Genomic DNA, 26,625 nt, shown 5'->3' on the forward strand with positions numbered 1-26,625 from the left:
CTAGATGCCCAGATCTCATTTGTCGCTTCTGCTACGAGGTTGCGTTTACTGGCTCAGGCCGTATTTTTTCAATTTATTGATATATATTTTGAACTTGTTGTATATTATTAGTTAGAATAATTAGTGTTCATACATAGTTGTAGTATTGTAGGTATTTGTTAGTGTTTAATCCCCCCTTGAAAACTCGTTTTCTTCTTAGAGAGTTTTCCCCTCCCTCCCCCACTCCCGTTTTCCTCTTTAAGGTAAGCCGTTTCAGTTAGAGGCTTATCCTTGTTTCCTTTTTTAAGGTAGTAAAAATTTTTTCATTAGAAATTGTGGTAGTTGGTAGGTCCGTTTAGCCTTTCTTATGTTATAAAGTGTGTGTGTGCTGTTAGGGTGTGGTAACTTGTGTGGACTGTGTGTTTTTTTCTAGTTACCTACTTCCTTTTGTACTCTTTGTAATTTGATTTTTCCTTTACAGGAATGTCTAAAGACACAAAAGTGTCTGGATTCAAGAAGTGTGACTCATGCCGTCAGAAAATGTCACTGACAGATGGTCACACTTCTTGTGTCTATTGCTTGGGCGCCCTACACCTGCAGGACTCTTGTTCGGTGTGTCACGCCTTTAGTCCAAGAGTCCTGCAGGAGTGTAGGAATAAGCTTATCCTTAGGGGTTTGCTTAAACCTGAAGGATCACCGGCCAAGGCTCAGTCAGTGAAACCTTCCAAGCCATTGAAGTTGCTGGCTCCCAGTTCAGAGCCGTCGTCGGGTGTGGCATCTGCTTCAACTTTGGTTCCAGCTGGAACCGAAGTACCTATCTCCCAGTCGGCCCTGACTCTTCTGTCGGAACCATCAGGGAGTTGAAAACGCTCCAGATCGCCATCCTTAGAGTCGATACATTTGGCTCCGGCATCGCCCTTGCTGCAATCAGAGAGAAGTCATCGATCCCACTCTTCTCGGTCATCTAGACTATCTGACCATGATTTGGAGAGAGTGGTGAGCAGGCTTTTAAAATCGCAGGCCCTGGCTAAAATGCTATCCAGCCCCCCTCATCAGGGTTCAGCTCTACCTGTCTCTGCAGTAGTTCCTCCTTCAACTCATCCCTTGAGCTCGGAGCCGGAGCATGCTGAGGCTGGGATCGTGGGACCGTCGGCTCTGATACCTCCCCTTTCAGTTCTGTCGTCGGCTCCGATCTCTTCCATGGTGCCATCCTTGGAGGGATCTGGGCACTGGGACTCCCTCGTCGGCTCCAAGGGGGCGAGTGGCATCGGACCCTTGTCCAACCCCGTTCTCCCTCTCGGAGCTTCGGCGCAGGTGAGTTCGGCTCCTACATCGGCTTCGGAGCCATCTCTCTCGGTGCCGGGAAGGATTCCGGTCTCTTCGGAACCGGAGCCTTCTCCGATATTGGGAAGAGGCACCTTCGAGGTCATGAGGAGTGTGCTGGCATCTGAGTCAGCCTCACGGTCAGCCTCATCGGCTCCTCCCCCCATGGTGCCTGCTCCTGCCTCTGCCCCTCCTCCAGACCCCAAGTGTGGGGAACAAGCGCTCCAGGGCACCCCATTGGGTGTATCTTCCTCTTCTGAGGCCTCCCCCGTTCATTCAGAGTAGCCCCCTCGAAAGAGGAAATGCAAGAGGAAGCATGTTGACTCCCCTGAGTCTGTCACTTCAGATACCGACTTGGAGGAGTCGGAAGGGTCCCCGAGATCCCCCTCTGAGGATGTCTCTTTCTCAGACATCCTTGAAATTCTTAGGCAGAGGGGGAACTGGACTACCCTTAACCCTTCCGAGGATGAGTTGGTATTCCTGGACGCATTTGGATCCCGACCCTCCACCTCCTGGGTGTCTCCGCCTTTCGATCCACTGATGTCTGTGGTGGCTCGAAAGGCGTGGTCAGCTCCAGACACAATGGAACCAACTCCCCGCAGGCCCACAAAATTTATTACTGCCCCACAAGACAAGCAATTTCTGACCAAGGGTGTTCCCGTTGATGCCATGGTGGTAGCAGCGGCCACAAAAAAGGAGTTGGCTGAAACTTCTTCATCTGTCAATCCCCCTAATAAGGAATCTAGGATGATGGACATATATGGGAAGCAGATGTTTTCCTCAGTGACTTTCTCCATGAGGTCGCTGAACTATTTGTGCCACTTTACCCGCCTTCAAAGGGATCTCCTTAAAGAGCTAGGAGATACCCTTCAAGATCCATCAGCTGTGGGGGCCCAGGCTAAGGTTGCCTCCCAACTGGCGACTCTTAATTCGGTAGTAAACTCCTCCATGTGGCTCATCTCTTATACAGCTGATGGCGCGAGTAGGGCTGCAGGCACAGGCGTGACTTTGAGGAGGCATGCTTGGATGCGGTTATGCAACTTTGCGGGACCCTTCAGGGCGTCTTTCACTAACACCCCCTTTGATGGTTCTGCTCTGTTTGGACCACAGGTGAAGGATACCCTTACCAGGTGTGAACAGGAAGGCAAGACTCTCTCTGCTGTGTGAGTCCGTTTTTTCACTCCTTCAAGAACGTATCCCAAAGGTCAGAAGAGTGGAAAAATGTGATTCCGAAAACCCCAGGGAGCCGTATGTGACACACGTGGAGAGTTCCCCTCCAGGGGCAGAGGAGGGAACAACAATAGACACCGCCCTAGGGGCAGAGGGGGTCCGCAAAATCAGGGCCAAAGAGAATCTTTCTCTGACAAGCCCTTCCAGCATCCCTGAGTGCTGCCCGGCTGTCCACCTTCGGAGGCAGTCGGGGGAAGATTATCGCTGTACCCAAAAGCCTGGCAAAGTATAACACAAGACAAAAAGGTAATGTCTATCATATCTGAAGGCTACAAAATCCCCTTCCTTTGCACTCCACACATTCCCAACAAATCCCTTCCAGATGTTCCACCCAATCTAAGGGATCAAGCAGTTCAAGAAATTTCAAAACTGCTAAGAAAAAGAGCCATCCAGTCAGTCCCAGCAGACCAGCAAGGATCCGGAATTTACTTAAGGTTCTTTTTGGTACCAAAAAAGACAGGGGACTGGAGACCCATTCTGGATCTCAGCAGACTAAACAGGTCTGTTCAAAGAATGAAGTTCCGGATGGTCATGCTACAAGGATCCGGAATTTACTTAAGGTTCTTTTTGGTACCAAAAAAGACAGGGGACTGGAGACCCATTCTGGATCTCAGCAGACTAAACAGGTCTGTTCAAAGAACGAAGTTCCGGATGGTCATGCTACAGTCCATTTTACCCTTTCTGGGTCAGGACAATTGGATGTGCTCCATAGATCTACAGGACACGTGCTACCATATCAAAATGGACAAACGCTGCAGAAGATTCCTCCGCTTCCGGCTGGGAGCCAGTCATTATCAGTTCAGAGCTCTGCCCTTTGATCTCACCACAGCCCCCAGGGTGTTCACCAAATGTTTGGCAGTAGTTAACGCTCACCTGAGACGGCAAGGATTCCAGGTGTTTCCATATTTAGACAACTGGCTCCTTACTGCAACCACCAGGCATCACCTGCTGTGAGCCAGAGACTACACCATCCAAACTTGCTCCAAACTAGGCATCACAATAAATTTCAAAAAGTCTGCATTGTCACCTTATCAATCTATCACCTTTATAGGTGCAAACTTAAATACAAACGACATGACAGTGAGACTTCCAGTAGACAGAGTGTTAGACATTCGAAGACATGTGCAGGTCTTATTAGGATGCAAAAAAATTCAGGCCAGATTCGTCCTAAGAACATTGGGTGTTATGGCAGCGGCTATCGTACTAGTCCCCCTCGCATGTTTTCACATGAGGATTCTTCAGTGGATGCTGTTCACACAATGGTCCTTCCAGCAACTCCCAATGTCTCACATGATAATGATCACACAGACATGCAAAAACCAACTTGTTTGGTGGATGGTTTCCCCATCATTACACCAGGGCAGACCATTTGTTCTTCCTCCTCCAGTAGCTACAGTGACCACGGATGCCTCCCTGATCTGGTGGGGGGGAGGGCATTTTCAGGGCAGAACAGTCCAAGGCACCTGGCAGCCTCACGAGTACTATCTGCATATCAATGTCTTGGAGATGAGGGCCGTGCTTTTAGCATTGCAAGCTCTTCAGAATTCTCTTCCCACCGGGACCATTGCAGTTCAAACAGACAATATGTCAGTAGTATGGTACATCAACAAGCAGGGCGGACCCAAGTCCTACCCCTTATGTCGAGAAGCACTCAGACTTTGGCAGTGGGCGATCTCTTCCCAACGGTTTCTGATAGCAGCGCACATCCCTGGGAAGTCCAACGTTATAGCAGACAGGCTGAGCAGAGTAATTCTCATGCCTCACGAGTGGTCTCTCAATCAGACTGTGGCAGACAAAATCTTCCGCAAATGGGGTCAGCCTTGCTGTGACCTTTTTGCCACCCCCTTCAACAGCAAGTGTAACAATTTCTTCTCTCTCCTCCCTCTTCCCGGACACTTCCCCAGAGATGCTGTAGTTCACGATTGGCCTCAGGGATTCTTTATGCATTCCCTCCTTTTCCCCTGATTCCCAAACTAATACAGAAAGCTACCACATTGGGATGCAAGATGATCCTCATTGCCCCTTACTGGCCTCGACAAATGTGGTTCCCATTCCTGCATCATCACCTTCTGGAGCAGCCCTGGACCCTGGACCCACTTCCAGACCTCCTGATCCATCAATCGGGCGGGCTGCACCAGTCTCTTCAATCTCTCCAGCTCACTGCTTGGTTGCTCCACTTCCGACCTTAGCCAGGCTTCCGAACATCTGTCACTCAGTGCGTGAAATCATCTTATCCTCACATAAGTCTACCACTAGAAAAACTTATGCTAGTAAGTGGAAACGTTTTTCCTTATGGGCAGACACCAGGAATATAGATCCCTTTTCAGCCCCTGTGCACCATATTTTAGAATTTCTAGTGGAACTTTTTCGAGCTGGATCCTCTTCTGCCATGATTAGAGTTCAGCTAGCTGCAATTTCAAACTTTCATATGGGCCTAGCTGATACAAGCATCATGTCCCATAAGCTTTGTAAAGCCTTTCTTAAAGGGACCACTCTACTCAGGCCCCCAGTAAGAGATCCCCCGCCTCCATGGGATCTGAATTTGATTTTAGCTTCCCTGATACTGCCCCCCTTTGAACCTGCAGCTTCTTGTTCTTTGAAGTTTCTTTCTTGGAAAACCCTTCTTCTGGTTGCAATTACATCGGCTAGAAGAGTTTCTGAACTTCAGGCTCTTTGTGTTCATCCTCCTTACCTAGTTTTTCACAATGATGGAGTTTCTCTTCGGACTAACCCTTCCTTTCTTCCAAAGGTTGCTTCTGATAATAATTTGAATCAGTCCATTGACCTCCCAGTGTTTTTTCCAAATTATTCCAAAAAAGCGGAATACAGATTACTTCAGTTGGATGTTCATAGACAATTACGCTTTTACTTGCATAGAACCAAGCAAATCAGAAAATCAGACCAGCTGTTCCTGTCCTATGCTGAAGGTAAACAAGGTATACTGGTGTCGAAAGTAACCTTATCTAGGTGGTTGACATCTATTATTACATTTTTATATCAGCTAAGGAATAAAGAGCTTCCTGCTAAACCAAAAGGTCACTCCACTAGAGCTCTAGCTACTTCAGTGGCCTTTCAGGCAAGACTGCCAATGGAAACTATTTGTGCGGCAGCTACATAGGCCAATCCTCATACCTTCATTTCACATTATAAGCTGGATGTGGCCTCCAGGAGCAGAGCTGATTTTGGTTCCACTGTTCTGAAGAGTCTGTTTCGATGAGCCACCCAGGATTGAGGTGCTAGGGACGCTGTCCCAACCAGCAAGAATGAAGGCGAGATAGACAACTTAACATTAAGAAGTTATGTACCTACCATAACGTTCCATGTTAGTTGTCTTCTTCTTGCCTTCTTTCTTGCGTCCCACCCTCCATCCCCCTATCCTAGTAGACCGAGAAGAGTTCCTTATGTTTTTTTATCTCTGGCTGAGTCTTCTCTGGCTATTACTTCTCACTATCAGTCGCTCCAGTAGGTTCATGCATCCTACTACAGTTTACTGTATTATTATTATTATAATTGTTATTATTATGTCTGTAGTTAGGTTTACCAAATGAGATCTGGGTATCTAGCGCCAGGCATCATGGGATATAGGGGGGTCCTCAAGCCAGTAAGCAGCTCTCGAGCTTTTGAAGATGGCCGAGTCGGAGCCGAGGATCAGCTCCAAACCCAACCAGCAAGAAAGAAGGCGAGAAGAAGACAACTAACATGGAACGTTATGGCAGGTACATAACTTCTTATTCTCGATGAACATGGGCAGATCTTGCTCTGTGCACTACTTATTTTTTCAGCTGTCAATGGCTGCTAAATGTTTTGTTTCACAGTTCTGTTCAGAGTTCATACATAAATACCAGGCACTTAGTCTGCAGACTGTTATATGCCTAGCCAGTAAGTAACCAAAGGTGAGAATCAAACTCTGTACCTTATGTTTATGAGATAAACACCTTAACGATCATGCCAACTGGACTATAATGATCTATATTAGATCACTGAATGCTTAAAAAAGTGAACGGTGATTAATTGACCCTATGTAAGCGAAAACTTACAATGTCAAACTGTTAGAACAGCGATTTTTTTCCCTTGGAAAAAAAATCGCTGTTCCAACAAAAAAAAAATAAAATAAAAAACAAAACACTTTTAAACATTACATTAAGTGGGGGCTTCACCCTCCCACACCCCCCTGATGTGGGGAGCTGCGCCCCCCCCTACTGAAATATACCAACTCTGAGACTGCACTAATGTGCTGAAAACGGCAAAGTAACGAAGCGGTCAAACAAATTCTTTCCCAGGGAAAGAATTTGCTTAAAAGTCGCTTCGATATTTTGCCATTTCAGTCTTTTAAGTTCGACCAAGACGCATTTGAAAGAATGCTTTTTCAGTCTTCTAATAGGAACCCGACTATAATAAGACAATGAATCTTCATTACACTCACACCATCATCAACAAAGCCAGTTGCAGGTGTAGAGCAAATCCTGTATGCATTTGCACTGCTGCAAGTCTGAGATATTGAAGTTTCACAACACAGCTGCACAACCCTTAGACCTCTACCTAGAACCATTTATACTGTATAAGTGACACTGTACCTTCACAGAAGGAGTGATGGAAGTATGTCATATCTGTACAAATTTGTTCCCCAACGTCTATCATATTTTATCATAGCTTCCAGTACTGAAACTTGAGCCACTAATAAATTATTTCATGGAAAAAAAATGAGTAAAAAAAAGGTTTAGACCACACAATAAAATATACTAATTTTGCTAAAATACATGTACATCACAGTGCTTTGAATTAACATGTCCTTTCTCAAACAACTGCAAACCCAACTGAGCTCCATTTAAATAAGTACATTCTCTCACCCTTTAAAAAACATCATTTAATGAACTGCAACATAGCAATAACATATGTTAAGTGGATAAGCCCACTGAACACACATTCCCATTTCAGAGACAACTTGGGTGCAGTGTCTAGGTAAGTGACTTTCAGAGTCATATGGTAGGCAAATGAAGGCTATAGGAATCAAACCCAGAACTACTGCACACTAGTATTAGCAATACATAGTCTTAAAGTCATGTGGCAAAGTACAATTTAAAGCATCAAATAATTAGAAAATAACTGTATAACTTACATGGTATTGGCTTATTCATTATCTTTATTGTCTTTTCTAAACTTTAAAAATTACTTTATGCATATTTTAGCATTTCAGCCTATTTTTCTGATGGTACCTAAAAGTACTGGCCACTGACATTCTTCTTTCAATAATTGATATCTTTATTCCATTTACTTTTACAGGCACCTTGAAATTTAAAACGTACAACAGATTCATATTCTGTACTACGTTTTCCTTATACATTCTCCATAATAACTTTCGGTATTGTATATACGAGTTATAAAATGCTGTTACAAAAGCTTCTGCCTGTTTTACTCTCATAAAATATTTTACAGTGATGACTTGCCACATGTTCAGTATCCTCATTTTTGTAGTCTGCTCTGCCATTATATGCATATTGTTTTTTTCATATAAAGGGAGAAGGTTAAAGGAGCTGAACCATCCCTTAAAGGCACATTTACCTATGGAAACTGCAGTACATGTAAATATGTAAATGCTACTAAAATGTCTGTATATCCTGACACATGTCTTAGGATTTGGCTTTTCAACATATGGACACATACCCACATATTAACCAAACCAAAGGGTAAAAAGGTCACTCAGGCAATTCATTCAGTAAAAACTCCAAGAAAGGCCCAGCCAAGCTAGGGTCTTCTAGTAGACATACAATGTTTTGCTTTTTTTCTGAGCTCATCAGCACAGCAAAAGTGAATCATCTGGCTACAGTTGAGAAACACAGTGTTTAAGGCCATGCCCGATGTCCATAAACATTATGATGCCTGCAGAATAACCAAAATAACATCCAAACCAAAGAGCAAAAAGGTCATACAAACCATCCAGTAAAAACTCCAAGAAAGACTCGGACTAGCTAAAATCTTCACTGTGTAATCCCTTACACTTCCTGAAGTGGAGGCCCATGGGCTATATGCAAGTGATCCCTTAAGGATATACCATTGGTTCAGCTACATGGCTTCTGAATGCCCATGACTGTTCATTTTTTATTTTTTTAAGTCTTTACTGATGCAGTGAGGCCAATAAAGCCAAACACCATGAGTTTTACATGTGCTATTTTCTTATACATGCATACACACATATATGTGTATGTATATATATATATATATATATATATATATATATATATATATATATAGATCTGCTTCAGAAGACTGACTAACCAAAAGACTGACTAACCAAAAGACTGACAGACCAAAAGATTGAATCCCAAAATACTGAAAACTCAAAATACTGAAGGATGGAATTTGCCCCTTCTCCACTGCTGTGTGATCTTGGAGTTAGTATATATAATTAGCAGGAGGGCGCAGCCCACCACATGAGGGGTGCAGGGTGGCTTGCCCCCTGCATTAAACGTGTTTTCAGTGTTTTGGGATTCAGTCTTTTGGTTTGCCAGTGCTCTGTAGTAGACCCATGTATATATGTATATATAGGTATATGTGTGTGTGTATGTATGTATATATATATATATATATATATATATATATATATATATATATATATATATATATATATATATATATATATATATATATATATGTATTATATTTTATATATATATATATATATATATATATGTACAGGGTGCCAACATCCCGGATCTGGTGCTTATCAATATGGGCGATCACTGTAGCACCCCCACTGTGAGGTCTTCCCTGGTGAGATCTGACGTCATATCAGTCTCATGTAAAATAACTATCACAGCTGACCCCTCCCAGCAACAGCTAAACTAAAAAACATCTCCAAAACAGATTAATTATAACCTGTTATGGGGTGGTATAATTATCTTCACTGCACCTCCCCCCTCAGATGGAACTGGCAACTATACTGAGTTCTTCACCAACGCTTTATACAAACACCTGTGTAGCTGCATTGACTCAGCTGTACCTGATTGGACCAAAACAAGCTCTTCAAGGAAGAGCAAACCTGTCTGGTGGACAACTGCCATTAGCAGGCTTTACGATAAGAGGAAGACATTGCTGTGTAAGAGGGAGTGAGATCTAAACTGGAAACACTCCCTCCTCAGCTTAAGCAAGCAAATAAGACTTCTTGTGAAGTTCGCCAAGGCAAACTATGAATCCAGATTAGCTTCGTCAACTAAGGGCAAAAGGTAAGGCATTGTTTAGTTACATCAGTAACGTAAAAGGAAAGGCCCAGATTTGTGCCGGACTGGTAGTTAATGGAACCACATATACTGAGCCTGTGGACATAGCTAACCTGTTGGCCTACAGGTTTTCTGAAAACTTCATTCCCCTGTCCCTGCCACATCTACCCCATGACATCCCTTCCACCTGTCCCCTACTTTGTATCTCTAAAGAGCAGGTTGTAACCGCCCTCTCTAAGGCCAAAAACATGCTTCTGTGTGACCTGATAACATCCCATCCTGGGTCCTAGATGGGCTGCAGCAGGAGTTGGCAGTGCTATTGGGTACTCTTTTCACTCTTCTCACTCTTTTCACTCTCTTCACTCTTTTCACTCTTTTCACTCTCTTCACTCTTTTCAGTCTCTTCACTCTTTTCACTCTTTTCAGTCACAGTCTAAGCAAAAGCTTCATCCCAACTGAATAGAAAATGGCCACCATTATTCCCTTGCACAAAGGTGGTGCTTCCACTGACCCCGGGAACTACAGACCTATTAACCTGGCTAGCCTTATGTGCAAGGCCATGGAGCAAATCATCATGGACCTTACCAACAAAGATATAGGCAATCTCCAAACACTTGAGCCTACTCGGTTTGGATTTGTCAAAGGAAGATCATGCCTGTTAAACCTGGTGGACTTCTTCAAGACAGTCCCCAAGGCCCTAGATGAGGGGAAATCTGTACATACAGTCTAACTAGACTTAGCCAAGGTATTTGACACTATCCCCCACTCAGGCATTATTGACAAACTCTCACAGCTAGGTATCAACCCTTATATAATTAGATAGGTCACTAATTAGCTCAGTGATAGAACATATAGTCAAAATAGGGGAGTCCACCTCCAACAGCAGACCTGTAACCAGTGGTGTTCCACAGGGATCAGTCCCGGGACCTCTACTGTTTAGAATCTAATTCTCTGAAGTACAAGCAAAAACTAAAGGTCTTTGGCTGACAAAGTTTGCTGATGACTGCAAACTGGGAGAGGCCATAAAATATTCAAATGATGTCAACATCCTACAAGAAGGCCTTACACAAACAAATGATTGGGCCAAAGCCATGGCCTTAAACTCAGTGCAAAAAAAATGTATCATCATTCCTTTCGGTAAGAGCTATGTTCCTGCTAACTGTCACATCAATGGCAACACCTTAAGTACGCACTCAGTGGTGAGAGATCTGGGTACACAGGTTGACAGCAACCTTACCTTTGACCACCATGTCCCCACAGTGGTAAGAAAGGCATTCTGTATTGCTCATCTCATAAGTAAGGGCATTGCCTCCAGAAAAAAGAAGTTATAATCTCCCTGTACTCTTCCCTCATCAGGCCAATAATTGAGTACAATGCCCCTTTGGTATGTACCTTTCCAAGCACCTGCAACAACTGGAGAGACCACAAAGGTTCCACACAAGCAGAAGTCAAGGTCTTCAGCATCTGTCCTATGTGGATAATCTGAAATCACTGTCACTTTATTCTGTTTCATACAGACTACTCAGAGGCGAACTCTGCCTTTCATACAAGGCAGTCTCTGTCCCTGCTTTATTGGAAATGCTGCATATCCGTAAGTCAAATGGTACATGGGTTACTCTGTGTAAAGACCTTAATCTGATATGTAACATTAATAGGACCTGCTGGAGGGACAGGTTTGTCTACCAGAAGTTACCACACCTTTGTAACACACTCCCACTTCATGTCAAACAGAGCACATCATTGGCCCTCTTTAAAAGCAGTCTGGATGTTTGGATGGGTAACCATAAATTCACCCTGGGGGTTCCACATGTGTCCCTTTTTGACAGGGGCAATAGGTGCTGATCGTGGAAATAAGGGTAGAAATTGGCTAGGCTTGTAAGGACCCTAGCACCATTCCTGTGATCCTATTTATATATATATATATATATATATGGGTCTACTTTCATAGACCGAAGCGCCACGTCACCGACGACACCCGAGAGACGACGAAACGACCGAGAGGTAGGTAACCGCGAACGCTGACATCCCTGAGGCAGAGACCGAGAGCGTGTGCGCGGCGATGCGTAAGTGTACAAAAGTGAAAGATGTAGTATTGGGGAGCGGACAGGTAAGTGTACGATGTGCGAGGGATTTTTAGATAGTGGGAAAGGTGAGTGTGCGGTGGTGTCGGACTAAGGGTTCCGTGAGGTAAGTGTGTGGAGCAGTGTAGGGTAGTGTTAAGTGTGTCAGGGTTAGAATGCGGGGCTGAATGTTTTAGGGTGGGTTAAGTGAGTTAGGGTTAGGGTGCAGGTATAGTGACGGTGTTGGGGTTTAGTGTTTTAAGTGAGTTAGGGTTAGGGTGCGTTGGGTAAGTGTGTTAGGGTTAGGGTTTACGTTACGGTTAGTGGATATGTTGTTGTGTGCAATGTGCAGTTTGCGTCTTTTGTGTCGGTGTTGCGGTGTCCCCTATGTTGAGTTTTTGGTGTGGTGTGTTTCGGTTGTTTGGGGTCGGGAAGATGTGTGTCGGCGTCCGCGCGTTTCGTCGGTAATGAAGTAGACCCATATATATATATATATATATATATATATATATATATATATATATATATATATATATATATATACATATACATAAACACACACATACACACACACACACACACACGTATATATATATATATATATATATATATATACACACACACACACACACACACACACACACACACACACACACACACACACACAAGATAAATTTAACCTAGATCCTCACAGGTTACATTTAAAAGGTTTGAATCTACCTTTTACTCCCTGTGCAAACCTTGGTGGTCTTCCTCCCTGTTCATGACCAAGCTTTGTGAAGAAATGAGGAGGAAGGGTCTAATCACAATCTTTGTGTGTTATCTTTCCCTGATATTGATGATAGTATTAGAAACAAAAAGACTAAATGGACCATCAAATATTAAGCTTGAAAAAATCATTAAAACTACCCCATAGTGTTGAAAAAAATTACACAGATAAAGACCTTTCTAACTACAGTTTATTTATTTGAATTTGTTTACCAGGGAAATTATCAGTTTTGACCAAGTTCAGTCTCAGTTTGTGGTCAAACCCTGACCAGACGTACAAACTAGACTAAGCACGACAACATATAAGTGACAGTAAAACGGTACAATGGTAGAGTATTGCTTTGAATACATAGTAAACACTTTGTATAGGTATATGTAGAATATGTCCAAAAGCTTCAAGACAATTGAGAAATTAAAACAGAATAAACTAGAGATGTAAAAAGGAGCAAATGATCTTAATGGTGGAGTTAGAGTAGAGAGAGAGTTGAAGTAGACTTAAGTGATGTGACCTGAGTGGTAACAAGTACATTCTGCTTAATCAACTTAATGTGATTTTTAGTAGAGAATAAAACTTGGAATAAGTGGATGAGCCTTTAATTTCAGGTGGAAAGGACTCCCACAATTTAAGGCTGAGAAATGAGAATGCATCGTTAGAGAAAAGTAGCTCTTAGTGGGGGATATTTATTTTAGGGCCTGGGTGCTTCAAGTTACTTAAGTTGTATGTGAGGGTATGGTTTATTAATTTTGAGGTTAAAGGAGGGGGAATATGTTCATATAAGAATTTGAACAGTTGTGATCCTCCAAGCAGGTGTGCGTCTCCTTTTTAGTTAACTGGGAGCTACTTTGCCTTTTTTAGTGTTATAAAGTGTTTCATTTCTTGGGGGGGGGTGTAGTTTGCTTACTACTGTTTTATTTTTTTGTTAGAAGTTGCTGATATAAAAGAGAGGCAGAATTTGTGTTGATGGAGTAGCATTCCTTTCCTTATTGCAGAACTGGTGGAGTGTGAGTGAAAGGGGGACATTTTGGTGCCTGGAAAAGTAAGGAATTGTTTTTTACATATATTATTAAGATGAAGATGGAATTTGAGGGAGGGGTCTAACTAGATACCAAGATACTTTAAAGAGGAGATTTGTTCTATGGGATGGCTGTTTTGATTACAGATTGTTCAAGTTTTCTTGGATCTGCTAAGTATTTGTTTAGTACCAAGAGCATAGATTTAGTTTTGGATGGATTTTCTATGAGTTTTTTAGTAATAATCCCCTCGCTGAGATAATAGAAGTCAAACTGTACATCTTGTTGTAAGGTTGTTAGGGAGTGATTGGAGTGGTAGAGGAGCTCGTCATCTCCGTATAGGAGGACAGGAAGGGACAGAAGATCAAGTGGAAGTTTACTGATGTACTTGGAGAACAGAAGGAGGGCAGGGCAGTACAACACTGAGTACTGGAGAGAGAGAGAGAGAGGTACAAAAGTTGCTCAGAATGGTGGTTAGTCAGCTAACTTTGGAATCAAGGGATGGCATCAGGGCTAATGCCTAGTTCTGAAAGCTGGATTATAAAAAAGGAGTAACTGACCAATGATGAGGTTTATAAAAATGATTCCAGAGAACATACCTTGTCCATTGACATGAGAATTTCATCAGTCGAAGACCAGATGACTGTGGCCTGTCTGACCTGAAGTGTCAAGCAGCTAGCATTCTGGAATTTTGTATAATACGGTTTTATGTTGAGGTATTAAGAGAAGGTTGTTGAAATTAGACAATCAATGCTGTGCTTCTCAGAGGCCTCCCATAAACTCAAAGGGCTTAGATGGGTTAATGAAAGATATGGCAGTGAACACGAAGAAAATACAGAAGTGCTGGACAGAGAATAAAGGTAAGCCTTAGCTCTTGTTGACACTTTATCTTGTAGAGTTAGAAAAAATGTTGTACTTTGTCCTGGATTTCTAGGACTGACTGTATTTATTTTGGGCTGGAATGATTAGAAAATATTGCTATACCTTTCTGTCTAGGTAGATAAATGGAATACTTGGTGATAACTAAGAAGAGTGGGGAAGAGAAAGTACAGTAGAAAACAGAAAATGTGCTCAATAAAATGAGTATTTTACTAATGGAGCATTTTAAAAAGTGTGACTTTTTTCTGAAATTTGCATTAAAAATGTGCACTTATAAATATTCTCTTTACTGTTGAATGACACGTAATAACAGTACTGCATACACACACACACACACACACACACACACACACACACACACACACACACACACACACACACACACACACACACACACACACTGAAATAATGTTTTAGGCTTTTATAAAGAACAGTAAGACATATAGGGTCCATGAGGCACAGATATTGTTACATAGCCAGGTGTTGCAACACAAACTGATGCTGCTGAAAGTGTGACGATAAAATAAGTGCACCGTGCTCATACATTATTGCTTACTCTTATTCTTATTTTTCCCCTTTTTCTCTTGTCTTTTTGTCTGTCTGTATCTAGGCCCTAACCATGTTTCAATGCCACCTTCAGGTCAAACCACCATGCCAACCACTTCAATGACTATGCCAGTAAGCAGCCATGGTACTGCAGCTGGTTATAGCCACTCTGTGTCTTCTTCTCAAGGCATGCAGATGCAAAGTCAAGGACAGTCCATGGGTAGTTATGGCTCTCGAACAAACATGAATATGCAGTCCAGTCAAGGTAAGGTTTCAGTCATGTTTCATTCTTACTAATTAAAAGATTAATTCACTAATGTTCTGATAAAAGATTCATTCACTAATGTTCTGATACCCATTTTGTCATATTCTGAGTCATGAGAGAGTTACAGTCTATCAGAGCATTTTGGTGGTATAAGACAGAGAAATAGTTGTGAATAGGATGCCAGGCTAACAAAGGAAACACACACACACACACACACACACACACACACACACACACACACACACACACACACACACACACACACACACACATTTGTGCAGACATGCATACACACACACACACACATGCATGCATACATGCACGCACACATACACATGCATGTGTAGGCAGTTTAGAGGCTTGGAAGGTCCTCATTGCTTTTGGCACATGGGAAAAAACTAGCACCTGTCAAAAGTCCTCTTGATATTTAGGGGACATTTATACTCTAGACAGAAGATCCCCCAGTTAGGTACAGAAGTGGAGAAACAAGCATTGTGAGGTAGCAGCATTAACTGCTGCAACAGTGTTCTACTCCTTTATTATAATGGCAGATCTAATTGCTTAGGTAATGAGTCGCTGGTCTGGAGTGCCTATTATTGGGACGTTGTATGTTAAAATGTGGTCATGCCATTATGAGTGTTTAAATGAATGCATATGTGTTTTTGTGACTCTGGCTATCAACTCTTTCAGGTAAGTAAAAAACTTAAATAAAAGTAAAACAGTATTAAAACAGCAACTGCTTTACCAAAAAATGAAAAACTAATTAAAACTTTTGTACATGTAACATAATTCTTCATCAGAGGTTGAATTTTTAGATTTTTGTATTTATTTATGTATACACTTTATTTCAGAACCATATATGAGTCCACTTCTTAGGAGAGACAGTGTAACTGCATTTGCGCGTGATCTAACTAGCATTTTAACAGCTAGTGACACAACAGAGGGTAAAGGGAGGTTACTGTGATTTTCTAAAGTATTGAGTTTCTAGGGTCATGCCAAACAAACCAGTGAGGAGAAAGAATAATGTGGGTTGCTTGTAGTGACAAAACAGCGAAGAAGGGAAAGCAGCCAGAATCAATAGTAATCACGATTAGTGGGAGACCAGAAGTAGTTTCATCTCAGAGAGAAACAAAAAACATAAGATGGGTTGGTGACACATAATTTGTACAAGTGCAATCAGAAATATAACTCCATCATCAAGTGTATCTCTAAACCGGAGAAACTACATGCATAAATGAATTTTAAAATGCAACTCATAAAACAAGGACCAACAGCTAGATAACACATCTGGAATGCAGAGTTTGTGATAGCAGTGCCATTATATGAAAACAACACTGCACGGGAAGTTAGATTGCATTAAAGGGAAAGTCCACCCTCATCTGCAGTTAAATTCAACCCTGAAGTTTCTTTTCTCCCTACAGTATGATTTATTTACCAGAAACCAGCTTGTACTGTATACAGTTTTCATTTCCTTACTCTGGAATCAAAGGAATGGAAGTGAAAACCCACAAACCATTTTTTAAAACCTTGTTCTCTTGCATGCTTTGGCAGATGAATTTATTTTTCATCTGTATAACATACCATATCATCAGGGAAATCTTTTACTTTTTCCTGTCTTGTGCTATTCACAATCTTCCATATCCAGTTTCTAGTCCTGCTGTTGTCCGTAGTCACAAAAAATTGTGCATTGTCTGGTGGAACTTTTTTCCGTTGCCTTTGCTGCAAAGAAGAAGACATCATTGGTGTGCCAAGTTGATCTCATCTTTTAGATAGTGATCCACTTGTTGGTTGTGTTCTTTACTGTAAATGCAATATCTTTACAGATAGTAGTGTTTTAGTTTTATGCACAGCATAATTTGTCATGCTCAATGATTATATTTTTCAGAAGAGTTACTATGCAGTCTAAAAAAATCCATGGGGTAGCAATACAACAACAGTAGTGGGAAAAGTAACAAAGACATTTGCGCTTCAATAAAAAAATCTTACAACAACACAACTTCAGTAAAATAAGACTATACATAATTTGAAGTATTACTGTGTTGCATGTAATGGTAGAGATAATATGACTGGAGTAACAAAGGTAAAATACTTTTCAGAAAATAAAACACAGTCAGGATAAAAGCAGACATCTTCCCACAACAGACACTGGGGAATTGTAGACATACATCGCCAGTTTCTTGCTACTTCTCTTAAGCAACACCTGCCAGTTACAGCTCCTAGTTTATACTGATAGCTTTGGCATATGAAAAAGTGTGTGGATGAGAGTCTGTCAGTACATGAAGAGCTATAAACTGACAGTTTTAGGAAAAAAAACTGTAGTTCAGCCAATTTATTTTGTTGTGGATTTACAACTACTGTGACTAGGTCACAGCAGTTCTGAGAACAAGGTAAAGCTGATGATCAGGGTGCAACAGATGTTTAAGATGCCTGTGACTCACAATACTGCCTTTCTATTTACATGGACATTAATTATTTATTTATTTTATTTTACATTTGTTAACCGGGCTAGTCTGGCTGGATACATGTCCATTTTCAGCAGAGGCCCGAGGAGAAAAGCTCCACTATCAAAAAACTAAAATACACTACAGTTTATAAGGTCACTAGTAATACTAACTATACAAAATAAAACTAAACTAATAAAGTATTATACGGCTACATACAAGTACAAATACGTTTTTGATGTAAAAACCTGAGTAGATTACAATTTAAAAATCAGTTGGACACTGAGGAGAACAGTTTCAGTATCAACAAAAATATTTAAAGTAGAAAAATGTCCATAGTAGTTAGTCATGAACAACAAGTAGGTATTAGTTGTAAGTAAAAAGTGGTTAAAAATACCATGTGGACCTGCAGGTTAGAGGTGAAAAAGATTTTAAGAGGCTGAAGAAAGTATAAAGGCAAGAACGACGTAAAGAGAAAGGAAAAATAATGTAAGGCTACTATTGGGTACAGGAGGTCTGGACTTAGTGAGGTCAGGAACTAGCAGAAGGAAAGGGAGAGGGGGAAATAAAAGTTAGAGAGGAGTTGTAAGAGGTAAAATAGGATTATAGGAAGTCAGCTAAAGAGTAGCAGGAGACAGACAATAAAGAGGTGAGGGGAGTCAAGCAGAACTAAGAACAGGAGAACAGAAATAAATAGAGGGACCGTGGAAGTCAGTTTAAGTTAGAACAGAAGAGCAAAAGTGCACATGAGCAGACTGAGGAGAAATAGTAAGTTTGCCTAGTATCCCTATGTCTAGAATGACTGATATAAAGAGGATTTGAAATGGATTCTGGGAACCAGAAGGCAAAGCAGAACAAAACAAGATCACATTAGTAGGGCAAGTCCCATAACAGCTATTAGTGGTGAAAATATATTAAAATATAACAAGAAGGACTTGGAGTACTTTTGCTTTAATAAATACTTTTGCTTTAATAAATATCTCAAAATACAAAGATGCATGGAAAAAAACATATTTTTGAGTTACAGGTGGATTTTTTCTTTAAATGATTTCTGTTTCCTGGATTGATTGGTACTGTTTAACAAAATTGTATGTACCTCAGTTCTGTGTTTTGCAGCAGTCAAGCAGTTAAGCATGGTCTTGGCAAGGCAGTGGATATCAGAATTCATGTAGAGAAGTCTGAACTAAGTTAATGAAGATTTGGATATCTGGATGTTAACAAGCCTGTGCACTGACATGATGGACTACTGAATGGTTACTGAAGAAGCTTTTTGGACTTTATTGCCACATCTAGAAATCTGGAACCCAAATTGGGGCATCCCTAATGTAGGCAATAGGGGGATACTTGCAAAGAGGAGATATGGCATCCTGGTATGGCACCATCCTAATGGCTACTAGGGTTTTTTTTGGTATGTTATACCCGCTGTCCCACATAAGTTCATGCTACATATGCACATGCTTCTGGACTAGCATCATTTGTACCCATAGATAACTGCTGGTCCTTTGCTGTGAACTGTAATCCCCCCTACATTATACATGACCTAGTAAAAAATGCTACTTTTTCCTGTTGTCCCAGCTGAGTCCTCAGGGCTCATGTTTGCTAACTGAATCCAAATCAGGTAAGTGACAGTAAGGGATCCAAGCTTTTATGCTTTGGAGATAATTGGGAATCTTAGTCCTTACTGCTGAAAAAAATCTTGATTCAGTAACCCTGCATTGCACATTATTTACATATCTAGTTTTCCTTGCCCTTTGTGGGTCATGGAACTGTATACAGACATCCAGTTGTAAATGTATTTGTATCCCCTGTGCAATGAAAGAATGAACTCAGTCCCCTGGACTCTGTACACCCAGCATCCTGTGGACATTCAGCAGCACATATTCTGATTAGGCAGCATCATGCAAGTAAAGAATTATTACCACCAAATCTTTTCCTTCTTCTGTGTTACTTAGGATCATGTATTTTTCATGGATTCCCTCCTTCAAAGTGTGTAATATTGCAGTTTTTTACATAAAATCCTAGTGGCTGCCAATTAGTATACAAAGCAAGTTGCTTCTGGCCTGAAAACTAGCACCTCCTTTTGTAAGTGCTGCAGCAGTCTCCTGAAAACTAGCACCTCCTTTTGTAAGTGCTGCAGCAGTCTCCTGAAAACTAGCACCTCCTTTTGTAAGTGCTGCAGCAGTCTCCTGAAAACTAGCACCTCCTTTGTAAGTGCTGCAGCAGTCTCCTGAAAACTAGCACCTCCTTTTGTAAGTGCTGCAGCAGTCTCCTGAAAACTAGCACCTCCTTTTGTAAGTGCTGCAGCAGTCTCCTGAAAACTAGCACCTCCTTTTGTAAGTGCTGCAGCAGTCTCCTGAAAACTAGCACCTCCTTTTGTAAGTGCTGCAGCAGTCTCCTGAAAACTAGCACCTCCTTTGTAAGTGCTGCAGCAGTCTCCTGAAAACTAGCACCTCCTTTTGTAAGTGCTGCAGCAGTCTCCTGAAAACTAGCACCTCCTTTTGTAAGTGCTGCAGCAGTCTCCTGAAAACTAGCACCTCCTTGTGTAAGTGCTGCAGCAGTCTCCTGAAAACTAGCACCTCCTTTTGTAAGTGCTGCAGCAGTCTCCTGAAAACTAGCACCTCCTTTTGTAAGTGCTGCAGCAGTCTCCTGAAAACTAGCACCTCCTTTTGTAAGTGCTGCAGCAGTCTCCTGAAAACTAGCACCTCCTTTTGTAAGTGCTGTAGCAGTCTCCTGAAAACTAGCACCTCCTTTTGTAAGTGCTGCAGCAGTCTCCTGAAAACTAGCACCTCCTTTTGTAAGTGCTGCAGCAGTCTCCTGAAAACTAGCACCTCCTTTTGTAAGTGCTGTAGCAGTCTCCTGAAAACTAGCACCTCCTTTTGTAAGTGCTGCAGCAGTCTCCTGAAAACTAGCACCTCCTTTTGTAAGTGCTGCAGCAGTCTCCTGAAAACTAGCACCTCCTTTTGTAAGTGCTGCAGCAGTCTCCATATCATCAGTATGTAAATGATCTTATTGTCAAACCCCATATACATACTGCTTACACAGACCTACTAATCTCTGCAATGAAGACTGTTGCACTCTGATGATTACTGATTGTAGTACAGTGTTCCCTGCCAACAGCTATATTCTGCTTAATATTTGATAGTTTTCAATTCACTCTTCTGTTCTGGGCTGCATTCCCATAACTTTTGATATTCGTACCAAATTGCTCTGAAGTACTGAATCAGATGTCTTGCTGACCTGTTGAACTGCAGATACAGCTCATCTGTGAGGCTACAAGAGTTCGCTTCTGGAGATCCAAATACGGGAATGAGACCAAAAGTGAATATATTCCAAAATACGATACGTTAATTCACAGCCGCAAACAATAACGCTTTACACTGGAAATACGTTTTCGAGCATCTTCATCAGAAACCAAAAGGCTTAATCATTAAAAACAATTCTTATATAAACCTTGTTAATTAAAAAATTATATAATTAGCCAATCCAAGGCTGGTAATAATAATAACATCAATTTACCAAAAACTTTTAAAAGTTATAAAACAAACTTAAAATGTTCCACAATTAGTCCACAAACCAAATAGTTGTGAATGCAAAATATAAAATATAATTTATTTTATTCTCTAAATTCTCTTTTTAATTATACTATTGAAAAATTGAACAAATACATTAATAGTCTGAGGGAGGTTGTCTACTGCCATCTGCTGGAAAACAAAGCCAAAACCAACAAGAAAAAGGTGTTTACAAAGGTTACTTTGGAAGCAACAAAAGGGCCAGGTTTGAATGATATGCTTTCCCTTTTACCAGTATTGAAGTTAAGGGCAGCCAAGCTATAACCACCTTTTTCTTGTTGACCTTTTTCTCTCATATAAGAGTTTGTTAGTTTTTTACAAATTTTTTACTAATTTTTATTTTTACTTATGCTGGTTTTCTTTCATGTATTTACTTCTGTGGAGCTTTTCTCCCCGGGCCTCTACTGAAAATGGAAATATCTCCAGCTAGACTAGCCCGGTCAACAAATGTAAAATAAATAAATAAATTAATTAAACTTTGCTTTTGGATCGCCGTATAGCGTGGAACTCGGGATTTGCCATTTTCCTCACTGTAGTGCAATCTTGGAGTTGGTATATTTAAGTAGCAGGGGGTATGGGGGTGTGCAGGGGATCTTGCCCCCTGCAAAAACGTACAGGTAAGTTGTTTTGTTTTATGTTTTTGTTTTTTATTTTTGTTTCGGAGTTTCAAAACTTTGGAGATATGATCTCGGCCATATGGTCTTTGGAGTTTTGGAGGTATGGAGGGGCTTGCTCCCCTGCCAAAAAGAAGTTTAAAGGAGAAGAGGTCTTCTCCTGCAGTTTTAGTGTTTTATTTTTGTTTTGCCATGTCAGCACTTAGTGTTATGAATGCAGACATTTCTATAGGAAGCCCTTATAAAGAAGTATATTTCAGATTGTTAGAATTCCATCCTTGAACTATGGGATCATTTTATTGGAAGGATTTTACTTGGAAGAAGTTGTTGATGTTGGTGCTTTAATGGAGAACATCTTTACAGGAGCTTGACAAGAGAACGGGAAGATCTAGGTGTTAGTGAACCACCTTTTTTGAAGCCTGAAGTTCCATTGAAGACTTTTCATCACTTGGTGTCTGGATTTAGAGAAAATATTTAATGTTCCTTCAGTGCACTGCTGTCTAGTTCAGTTATGGAAAGAATGAGACAAAACCTAATAAAGTGTGAACACAAAGCAACAGAAATGTGCGATCATTTGACAGGTGTTGACTTGTGCATCGGATGAAAAGAGATGATGTTAGACATTGTAAGGTATGCTTTTTCAGAATCCGTTTACCAATTTCAAGTACAAACTGCACTTTAGCTAGATAAATAGTCTTAGCAACAATGGAAATTAAGTTTTGATAGTCATTTTGTTACTTAAATGTTATTACATTGAATCTTTACAGGTCAGATACAAAGATCATCAACTCTCCCTCAAATTCAAAGTCTTCAGCTTGCACTCCTTCAATGAATAACAAGGTCCCTGATATTTCTAGATCTAGAGTTGCTGGTAAAGACTGCAATAAGAACAATGTAGGGTCTCTGTCACTGTAGAGGATTATCTGTATATGGGAAACAGTAGTGAGGTAAAGAAAGACCCTGGTGAGCTGGCTGTGAAGCTGTGTTGCAACTGCCATCAAGCCCGTGGACAAAAAAAAAAAAAAACTCTTGGTACCAGTGAAAGCTCATATAGTAGAGAACAGAAGTAATAGTGACTGGCTTTTACATGGATGTATATTAACATCTGTGATTATGTCCCAGCTTTATGGCAGGTAAACATTGTGATTATTCAGAAAATATAATCAGGAATCCTGGTGTACAAAGGGGGACAGTGGTCTGAATGGTGATTGCTATTTTTTTCTTAGCAGTAAAGATGTTTCACTTCCATCTCAGGTCAGATAATATGGCTATGGTGTGGTGTTTGAGCAAGCAGGGCAGCATGTGTTTATAACTCCTGTGTGGCGACATGATTCATGTTTGGTAGTTCACTGTGGACTGTGTCATTGTCATGGATAGTAGTTCCTGTCTTGGGGAAAGTGAATGTGGTAGTGGACTCCCTGAGCCACAGCTCCATCCCAGTCCTGCAGATTCAAGAATTCTGTGTAGACAGGGTGTTCAAGAAATATGGTTTACCAGAGATCAATCTGCTGATATTACCATGTGCACACATCTCTCACCCAGCTGCCTATTGAAGTGTCAGCACTTGTAACATTGAAAGCAATTATTAAACATTGCTGTTCTCCTGTAAACATATTTTTTGCAAGGGGACAAGTCCACCTGCATCCCCAGTGTGTGGGGACACGCCCTCCCACACCTGCAAACTTATATGTACCAACTGTGAAATTGCCATACCAAAGAAAATAGGGACTGTTCCAAGAATGGCAATATTAGACTTAGTAAGTGCAAGTCTGTTTTTTTCAGCCATTCATTCTCATCTGTGGGAGTTGCTAAAGTGGACCCAAACATTTCAAATGATTATTTACTCTCCCTGTTCTTCTTAGTTCATTAAGACAAAGTAGCGTGATCGTGGATATGTTCTGCATCACAGGGCAGAGAGCATTTCTGTACCTTTTCACCCCCCATCCCCCATCAGCATCTCATTGTAAAATTCAGAAAAGAAAGACCAGAATCCATTCTTGTTTTCCAGTCTGGCCAGGAAGGGTGTGGTTTCAGATATTTCAGTTCTTGCAGTACAAGTAACTTTCTCAGTATAAACCAAGGAAGTCCCCCTCAGCTGGGGTGATAGCCAGTTTCCTTTATTTACATCCTTTCCTCTTGGTAGACCTTTCAGTAAGGCTCTTGGAGTTGATCAAAGCCATCAGGAAGCCTTCCACTTGTCAAGCATATTCTACTAAGTGAAGAGGTTGTCATTTTGGGTAGAGAGGTATCCTATATTGCTCCTTGATTAGTTTGTAGGTAATCATGCCTTATCTCAGGCACATGTATGATAGGTCTCAGATGATTTTTCCAGTCAAGGTGCATGTTTCAGGCATTTTCACACATCACAACCTTGTATAAGGCGTAAATGTTGCCCAGACCTGTCTGAATAAGTAGTTGATCTGAGAAGTGACCCATTTCTTGAAAATCTTGCTAGTTATCAAATGCAAATGGATGTTTGCCTACCTTTGAAGCATCCTTCTCCTCTTAGGGACTTGAACTTCATGATTCATGACTGATTGGCTTGCATATCCTCTAGTCAGATTGGCTAGTTCACTAACTCTGAAATTCATCTCTTGGAAAATGCTGTTTTCAGTAACCCTCACCTCAGTTCACAGATTCAAGGCTGCATACCTTTATCCATAGGAAGCCCTTTAGATCCTCACAGAAGAATTGGGTATCACATAACATTAACCCTCATTTTCTTTTGAAAGTGGTTTCAATATTGTCCTTGATCCTCTCCTTCCATCTCCCTATTTTCTTGGTGGAGGCAGAATCCAGGCAGAGAATGCCTTTTTAACTTTGGATATGCCCCACCAGGTCAGGTTTTGCTTGATGAGGGTGCATGAGTTCAGGAAAGCAGAACTGTTATTTGCTTCCTTTGCTGCATAGAAAGAGAGCTTGCAGTGACAAAGCAAATCTTATCTAAGTGGATTGCTAACTGGATTATATTTAGCAACAGGTTCTGAACTGTCCATTAAGATGTTGATATCAAAGGCTATTCCACCTTGGGTGACATCTTCTACCGCCTTCATCAAAAATTGTAGGTATTTGTGTCATGAACACTTTGACAACAGTTCACATCTTCATTGTTTGATTATATCTCCAGGAGTCAGACCTCCTTTGGCATCTTAGTGCTTCATCAAAGCCTTTACCTTTAGGCCTTTCTGTTATTCTGGGCTTACTGATGATTTAAATGTGTGATTCTTGAGACTGCTAACGTGTTACCGCCTGTAGAAACTGTTTGAAGACAGATATAAAAGTTAACATGACGTGCACAGGCTGGAGGTGTGTGTGTGTACTCAGAAGGAGATTATGAACTGTGCTAAACTGGGGACAAAGTAAGAAGAAATAAATCCCATCAGATACCTACTGGTCTTTTAACAGATCAGTTGATAACATTGAATGCAGATCTGTTTCCCTTTACTAAGCGTGTGTGTGTGTGTGTGTGTGTGTGTGTGTGTGTGTGTGTGTGTGTGTGTGTGTGTGTGTGTATGTGTGTGTGTGTGTGTGTGTGTGTGTGTGTGTGTGTGTGTGTGTGTGTGTGTGTGTGTGTGTGTGTGTGTGTGTGTGTGTGTGTGTGTGTGTATGTAAGTGGCACAGTGTCTTCTCTTTGTCCAGTGAATGTGTTTCTTGTGCTAAAAGTAATGCACAATTTTTCTAATTGTACTAATTCTTTTTCTGCTCTGTTTTGATTGTTTTCCTTTTGATTACTTTTCCTTACCTTAGTAACTCATTTTCTAGAGTATCATACCACAACTTGTTAAATCTTGATTTAATTCTACAATAGTATCTAAAAATATCATTTTGGCTTAGTGCACCCATTTAGTTCCTTTGACAATCAGTACAGTAAATGAATGAATCTGAATCTCAGAATTAGTAGAACTGAGTCACTGCTACTTGACACATTCTTCTGGTTTGTTGGAAAAGTGTTACTATGAAGTATTTATCAGCAGCTCCACAGTCATATTTCTGATCATCTGATAATGTCCTGGCTGGCACAGGTTACACAGTGGTAACATTTTTTTTGTTTTCAGTGTCCATGATGCATCAACAAGCAGCACCAACACATTACAATGCTGCCCAAGGAGGGAATCAGCATTATCAGGGGCAGTCTTCCATGGCGATGATGGGGCAAGGCAGCCAAGGCAACAACATGATGGGGCAGAGACCTATGGGATCATACAGGTCTACACAGCAAGGTACAGCAATTGCATCTTCAATTTTTATTAAACAGCAGTTTGTTTTACTTCTCAAAATCTCCCTTCATGTGTCATTCTAGTGTTTGCTCAGTTGTGATGTATTTCTTTTCTTGCAGGTCATGGAGGGGATAAATGAAATTAAATGTTTCGTTTTGAAATTATGAATCTTTTTACCTTCTACTGTTAATCGCATACCTATGTGAAAGAACTATAACAGAGTTTATTTACACATGCTACTTAGAAATATGTGAAATTGTGTACCATTGGTTCTAAAAATATAATTTTGGCTTAGTACACCCATTTAGTTCCTTTGACAATCAGTACAGGGCGGCACAGTGGTGCAGTGGTTAACATTGTCGCCTCACAGCAAGAGGTTCTCCGGTTCGATTCTCGGCTGGGGTGCCTTCTGTGTGGAGTTTGCATGTTCTCCCTCTGTTCGCGTGGGTTTCCTCCGGGTACTCCGGTTTCCTCCTACATTCCAAAGACATGCATCTGGAGCATTTCTC

The 26,625-nt window shown here is 41.1% G+C and overlaps 1 protein-coding gene across 3 annotated transcripts in view; it reads left to right on the plus strand.

The window, feature by feature from the left end:
- The window catches only part of SS18L1 (SS18L1 subunit of BAF chromatin remodeling complex), a 464,937-nt gene that overhangs the window by 263,845 nt on the left and 174,467 nt on the right, over nucleotides 1–26,625 (plus strand). For all 3 annotated transcript variants that reach the window (XM_044090356.1, XM_044090358.1, XM_044090357.1), the window contains exons 5-6: nucleotides 15,075–15,275; nucleotides 25,955–26,119. In XM_044090356.1, the coding sequence (XP_043946291.1) occupies nucleotides 15,075–15,275; nucleotides 25,955–26,119 (366 nt within the window). The remainder of the gene's footprint in view (nucleotides 1–15,074; nucleotides 15,276–25,954; nucleotides 26,120–26,625) is intronic.

The sequence above is a fragment of the Protopterus annectens genome, chromosome 12.part0 (genome assembly GCF_019279795.1).
Source record: "Protopterus annectens isolate FY-2018-M chromosome 12.part0, PAN1.0, whole genome shotgun sequence".
NCBI lineage: Eukaryota > Metazoa > Chordata > Ceratodontiformes > Protopteridae > Protopterus > Protopterus annectens.